General features: G+C 37.9%; 1 protein-coding gene across 1 annotated transcript in view; it reads right to left on the reverse strand.

Annotated features, from left to right (window-relative positions):
* Positions 1-3,721: 3,721 nt before the first annotated feature.
* Positions 3,722-7,853, reverse strand: part of CCDC6 (coiled-coil domain containing 6) — a 47,557-nt gene continuing 43,425 nt past the window's right edge. Inside the window, exon 11 of the mRNA XM_010284953.1 lies at positions 3,722-6,412. Within this exon, the coding sequence (XP_010283255.1) occupies positions 6,221-6,412 (192 nt within the window). The 3' untranslated portion in view covers positions 3,722-6,220. The remainder of the gene's footprint in view (positions 6,413-7,853) is intronic.

Consider the following 7,853-nt stretch of genomic DNA (forward strand, 5'->3'; position numbering starts at 1 on the left):
CTTAACTGTAATCAGGTTTGATTACAAGAAAATATATCAAGAACAGCTGAAGTAGACCACCAGACACTGTAACCTGTACTACTACAAAGAAACAGCAAGAGCACTCTTTTTTCTGAACTACAAAATATAGAGCACACCCCTTAACACAGGCAAGGAAACATTTTTTCCCCTTCTCTTCCTCTCATATTTAATATCAGATTAGAAAAGTAGCTGTGCTGCTCTATACTGCTTTTGACTCAAAACACCTAAGATAAATTTTCCTGTAACTTCATACAAATATAAATCTCTGTCCCTATGAGCTCAGAAAAACTGGAGAAAAGTTGAAATTCTGTTCTTCCTCTACCCCTTAATCCTCAGAAAGTACCCTCAAGGTAAGTACGCCTACTAAGACCAAAAGATACTGCAGTTCTTGCTGCAAAAAAAGACTGAACTCTTGCTGGAAGGCAGCTTTAAAAGGTTATACATGTATGTTTAATTCAGGGGGAGAAAGATACTCTGGAATTTTCCCACAGTAGCAGCTCAAGAAATACAGCTATTCTTCCATGATTGAAGGAAAACTGATGGAGTCAAGCATGCATGATTATACTTTGAATATTCACCTAATCCAAAGCGAAAAGCATCTCCAATGCAAACTTTATTATGCAAACATGATAATCCCAAGCTTCCCCACTCAGTCATTTAAGTGAAAATACCAGAAATAGCCCAGCTAGAATCAAAGACTGCAAAAATAAAGACAAGCACATATCTCTCTCCAATTCCTAGTTCTCATTTTCTTCCTCTTTTTCCCAGTGGTGACAGGCTGACAGATAGCAGGAAATAAATATCCACCCCATAGTCTTCCATACAAGTAAATAAAAAAAAAATAAAAAAAAAAAAATCAAGTGTTTATTGGAAGTCTGCATGAAGGCACAGATGAGCTTGATTACAGACACATCGTAACAATTACAAATATATGTAAACACCTTGAGATATACAACAAAGCAATAATACAGCTAGTACAGGAATAAAATGTAACCTGCTAAAAAAAAAACAACTTCTTTGTATCTGAGATTCTTTCAATGACAAGCTCTGACTCACACCAACACACTGTAATGCTTTTAAAGTCATCACTTGGATTCATGCTCAACAAATCTGCACTTTGGCCATTGTTATTAACCAGTGGATTTATAAATTTGATCTGAATTTGTACAGATTCCTTCACTAAGATCAGGAAAACATAAGAATAACCAGCTAGACACCCAACCAATCTATAAAGAGGCTTCATAGATTCTCTAAATACACAAGAGCAATCACCAAGGTACTGAAATTAAATATAAGCTTCAGAAAAGCTCAAGGATGCTTGTTCCATTTTTACTTGCATTTGAGGAAATTGCTGTATTTCTGCAGGAAAGGAACAGTCTACAGCTGTCTGGTGATTTTTTTTCTTCCTCCACAGGAGGCTTAGATTTCATCTGAAACACCTGCCAAAACAAAAGTCAGCAATCACCACCTAAAGTGCCTTGGACAGCCTAGGTGTTACCACTAGAATAAAATACCTTCATTTATAGATATATTATTAATTTATATCGTGAGAAAATCCGCCTTTGCACATAGAAGACTACTTCCAATATTTCTGTGGAAAGGGGAACTGCTTTTTTGTTTTTTAATTGGATACCAATGCCAGGAACTTAAAGAACTGCAACACGGCACTTTTTGAAAGGCAACCACAGAGAAAAAAAATTGTAATTTTAGTACAGACAATACCCAGGCTTAGCCAGAGAGTACTCTGAGCAGCAATTTACTAGAGAGGCACACACTTTCTCAAACTCAACCCTCAACTGTCTGTCCTAACTCCCCACTCCTGCTCTACAAAAGCTTTATAACCTCCAGACCCAGTTCCAGTGAGGAAAGACTTCTATCCAGGTACTACATGCCGAACAAAACCTAGCACAGCTACAACATTTCTCCTGACCCTGCACAGCCACATCATCCCAACCTAAAGATGAGGTAGTACTTTTCTTCGGAGCCTAACTAGTTGAATAGGAACAAGCACTATTCTCCCTAACATAGCAGCTGTCTATTAATGCAGTGCCAAACTCCATAGTTTTATCTCAGATTCAGGGCATACTAATGCAAAACCAGCAACAGCTGCTTAAAAAAAAATCATGATATGAGCACACACTCCCACTTGAACTATGACTGCATCGTAAAGGCCACAGTCTGGCATATTCAGTGACTTCCTCTGGTCCACAAAGTGGCAATGACTCTTAACCTCTATCTGTACTGGGTCTAGTGGTTATTACCGAAAAGGAACATGAAGGATATCCTGAGTACTTATTACAGTGAGATGTGGAATTTAAAAAAAAAAAAATTAAAAAATATTAAGAACTCTAGTCCGAATCCAAGAAGGGCTGAGAGGGGAATTCAGCTCCTCAGGGAACTCAGGAAACCAGATTGTCTCTATGCATACAGTCCATTTGGTAATCAGGGGCTCTGTTTTCTCTCTCTTCGAGAGGACAGATCTTTCCCCTCAAGGAGGCTGTTGTTACATATGCATGTATTATAATTTTATAGCTTACACTGATAAACCTTCTGGTTTCTTATGAGATGGCTTGAACTGAAGAAATATGCTCTGCATAGTCCATGCTCTGTAGATTCCCAAGGATCAAAAAGAAATAGACTGCCATGACTGAAATAAAAAGGAAACATCAAAAAGAGTTGAACAGTGTTAGAACTCATATTGCTTGTAAAACTAAGCATTAGGATTAGAAAAAGCACTACGAGACTTAAACAAGGTCCCTGGATGCATCCTCTTAGTAAGCAATAATCAATACCGAGGATGAGAGATGGCATTCTTTGATTGACAAAGTATGCAAGGCCCTTTTATTTGTCTCCATGATTAGTTTCCATTTATTTTACAAAATATATGGAGTCTAAATTGTCTCATGTTGGCAGTGCAACTCACACAGATCCCAGGAAGCCTTCTTGTTTTCACTGCTTCCAAGACTGCATTTTTCATTCAGCTGAAGTGTACAGGGATTCCACCCAGGCAGATGGGTTCCTGAACATGAACATTTAATAGGAAAGGAATCCTGTTCTGTTCAGCTCCAGTACAGCAGTTAATTGCCAATAGAAAAGCACTGACACTTTCTTGAACAACTCTGCTAGTCCTTTATGCCCTTGGGAATATGCTCTCAGAGGAGTACACATAATTAAAGCAATCTTATCTGGCTGTTAGCTGGAAGACTATCCCCGAACAGTCCCACCTCTTCTTCCAAAGAACTTCTCTGGAACAAAGCGTGGATAAAATAAACTCTTAATGCTCTACAGAGTATCAGCTGCATTCCAGTGTCCAAGCCAGATCCCTTGAGAGAAAAAGTAAAAAGAAAGCTGCTTGATTGTCAGAGAGGAAAGCATTACTGAGACAGCTTAAAAAAAAAAAATATATATATATTTTGAAAACCTTTAGCTGTAAAGGAGTACACTCACAAAATGCTCACCACAGCTAAAAATTGCTTCTGTGCCCTTACACAACTAGTGATGATGCAATGAGCAACTGACAGGCATTAGTAATGGAAAGGACAGCAGAAACCCACCCAGCTGCTTCTGACATAAAGCAGCCAAGCACTTAAGCCCTCATGGTAAGCTGGATCTCATTGTCAAGTGAGTTTCTACAGTCAACAGGAGGTCTGATAAAATCACAGCTGCAGAATCATAATTCATGACTATAATTCACAAGGAAAACTGAAAATTCATTTACATTTATTAGGAGATGGTTGTGCACAATTCCTCATCTTATTCAAAAAGTCTACAAATAGAGTTTAACACTTCCGATTGCAAGCAAATGTTTGTTCAACGTTCTCATTCAGGTAAGGCCTACTTAGCGCCTTGTTACACTTTCAGGATTTAGTACACGTTTGTCAGTTCTTTACTTTCCTCTGGTAACAGTCCCACTGGAATAGTAAGGAGAGTTCACTAAGACACTTTATAACAGCAGCTGAACTTGGGTTACACAAATTCAGGCTTGGAATATGCTTCAAACGTAAATCATTCTAGGCAATTTTCCATTTTAAGATCTTAACGCTGTCAAAGGCTTTCCCTCTTAACCCCGCATTTATACTACCACCACTATGAGCTCACACTCTATAGAGCCGTACGTCCAAGAATCTCAAAGCACTTTAGAAAGGAGGGCACCGTTTTAAATAGCGGTACACTTGAGCTGGAATTCTACTTCTAAAATAATTTTTTTTTTTTTCATCTTAAGTTTACAAAAGGACAAGTGTCAAACTAATCCAATCCTGTCTTGACCTTAGTCTCACCTCCAACTGTCTGTATTTTCTCACATGCAATCCTACCATTAACTGAGGAGCTCTGTTTAATTACAATGCTCACAGCTGAGTTTCCTCTATGGAAAGGTGAGCATCTGCTATGGTCAATTATTTTCAGATGGAAGCACTGGTCAAATTTTAGGTCTGTCACAATCTTGAGAATCACTTGATTGGAGAGTCACTACCATAACTAATGTAATTCGATAATGCACTTGATCCCGTATAGGTTTAAGAAGTGTAATAGACATATATATGTATTTCTCTAAATTCTCTCAGAGCTGAAACTACATAGCTACAGTGAAGAAATTCTAGTTTTGCCTTAAGCGGAACCTTTTATAACATTATTTTAACTTACTATTTTGATTTAGAGCACTAATTTTATAAAGATTTTCAGTTTGCAAGTCTTGAATAGGTGAGCGGCAAACATGAAAATATATGTACAAGTGTTAGTATACTACCAGAATGCTGTACTTCCTTCTTAAAAATGTCCTTAATAAAGCATTAGGCATGTCAAACAAACTTTTGTAAACAAAAGATAAATTACTCATGTTCTGCTCTGATTATAGCCAGATACATATTCTCATAAAATAAACATTCTCTTGTCATTTTCCATGGCCCACATATCCATATACATGAGGTAAACCACTTAAAATCATCAATAATATATAAACCTCAGTACTCAACAGGAACCTCAGGAAAAATATAACTGAGTAAGATGTCAATATCAAGACGTGACACTTTGTTCCACTGCAAAGTGAAACCAATTTATTTGTGCTAAATGAATGGAAAGAATGTATTCAGAATACATTTCTTTATACATTGTACCGGCTTAGGCTGCTAAATAAGCATTCATTAGTGCCATGTTGTGCTACTTTCTTGTACTCTGTTTCTACCAAGCAATCCAACATTTTGGCTGTTATACGAATATATTCCTATATCCTTATATCTTATTTTCTAAGAGACTTTTTGAACATTTAGAATACCTGTTCAAACTTTGCTTCAGGGGAATCACAATTAATATATTTTATCAAGAAAAAAATTATCATCAGCTGTTCTCTACAATCACATTGCCTTCTGCAGCAAAAAAAAAATAAAAATCAAAGAGCACACTTTAATCAGCTATCAGTAACCTGTGGGCAGGACCACACTTACCGAAGTTAATTGTGACAGATCACACAGTATGGGCAGCTTACAGGTTAACGTAAATGTCAAGTGAAATCGTCAAATCTTAAGGTCCACGAATTGTACATTCCACAGACTCCAACAAGCCAGTTCCCTCACTGTAAAATTCGGACTGTACCATACGTTTGAGGTGCTTTTAAAAAGAAGTATGGATGTGTCTGTGTGCTGAATTAAGCTTACTTACTACGTAATACAATAAAGTATGTCTCTTGGGCACTGATTAGGATGTCTGACTCACTTTTGCACTAGAAGCTGTTATTTCAAATGACTGAAACGTAGTGCTGATTTTCCATAAGCTTGGTAAACACTGTAATACTTGAGAATTTATCATATAGCCCATCATGCCTTTAGTTTTCTGCAAATTGTCATGAAAAAATATAAAAAGGTATCCCTTTAATTTTACAAACCTAAAGCCAGGAAAATGAAGCTTTGGAGCCAAGCAAAACGACATAATGCCGTATTACCAAACAGAGTAGCAAATGTTCCAGCCAGAGAATGGACATACATGTAGTTCAAGTAAACACTGATGGAAAACTTTGTTAAGTTAGTGTTGTAGACCCACAACACTGGCTGCATTTTATACAAACGTTTACAACACAATTAACAGTGAAGCCTATATAACCTCAGTGCAAATAAGTCAAATCCAAATATGCCAAGTAAGCCTTTGGCTTTTAGTAAACTGCTCCATGTTATGAGTCCACTTCTGACATACAGACTGCTGAGCACATGCACTAAGGCTGAGAGGAGGGATGCACTGAATGTTGAAAAGTGGCTGACTGCGATGCTGCGGATTGGACCGTAGGTTGCACAGGTGGTGGAGGTGGTGGCGGAGGTGGCTGCACTGGGGTCTGCGTGTTTGGAGAAGGAGGAGGAGTGGGACGTTTAAATTTGTCAGGGCTGTTACTTCTTCGTGGTGAAGGCCTCTGCAGAACAAATATTGAAATCATGTTTAACACACTCCTCAACAACGTTAGGTGCAAGTCCTCTAATCAATGTACTGAGCTTCACAAAAGAGAAAAAGAAACAAACACCACAAAAAAACCCAAACAATTATATGGGAAGAATCCATTTCAAAACATTGCAAGAATCACAACACAACCTCTATATAAAATAAATGTTACTCTGAAACAGAGTAGCAAAGGGGAAGTACTGTTGAGATCAAACAGAACACACATTCCTCCCTGCCAGCTTGCAGGAAATGAACCCAAGACATATGTCCTGAAGATACGTTTGCCTATGATGACCAGCAACCTAAAAAGAAACGAGAGATGCTGTAGAGACAGCACCTCCCAGCTGTGCTTGCCCCAACCAGTAGGGGCTGATGAACTTCAACTCCATGCTGCTGGTGTATGAAGTACTGCTACGGGGTACCTGAGTGTGGGTGGAAATGTTTCCATGCCAGAGAGTCTGCCCAGAACCTCTAGCATTCTGACAGACTCTTAGCCTACACACTGCAGCAAGACCAAAGAATAACACAAGCTGTCCTTCGGAGAACAAAAAAAAAAAAAGATTACAACCCTTTGAGCTGCAGGAGTGAAGCAGTTATTAAAGAGGTCCTCTCAACAGAAACCACAGATTTTCAACAACCAGCACATTTAAACACAAAAATTTAAAACCCACTTTATCTTTACAAAGCAGTAGGAGAAGGAATCTTTTATAATGTTAGCAATGTAAAAATATAAATTACACTGCCCAACACTAACTTCTGAGCTTTTAAAAACAAAATGCTCGCTACTTACCGATACAGTTAGCATTAATCAAGAACCTCATGGCATGACAAACCACCCACCCACAATTAATAATCACCCATGGGTGAACAGGTCTGGGGAGAAACATGATTACAGTGCTATATCAAATGTACTACAGGTAAAGTCCATTTATTCTGTAATGGAGATCAAAAATGAAGAGTCAAGAAGCAATCTGCAGTTTAGTCAAATCATGTATATTGTAGCTATTTTTCTGCACAACTATGTACAATAGATTAATGGTCTATGCAAAAAGCCAAGAGATTCTTGACAGCTGACTGATATCTCTGAAACACTTAAAATCATTTATTGCATTTGTGTACATCTAATAACATGAAGGGACCTGGTTTCAGTATCAAGACAAAGCCAAAAGTTACTTATCAACACCTTTGTAAAAAAAATTAGCATTTTGTCCTGAAGATGATCTTTTTCATAGTGACTTAGTGTGACACCAGTTAACTTACAGTTTCAGAAAGAGTAGTATTTCACAGAGACTGAACAGAAAAAGTTCCTTGAAAAACTTATTTATAAAATTAGGTACCAGGTTTTCCAGAAGCATAAAGATCCTCCTGTGACTAACTCATGTGACACACAGCAGTGATCCGGATTCTACCTTCCT

Source organism: Phaethon lepturus, unplaced genomic scaffold (genome assembly GCF_000687285.1).
Source record: "Phaethon lepturus isolate BGI_N335 unplaced genomic scaffold, ASM68728v1 scaffold15484, whole genome shotgun sequence".
NCBI classification, from domain to species: Eukaryota; Metazoa; Chordata; class Aves; order Phaethontiformes; family Phaethontidae; genus Phaethon; species Phaethon lepturus.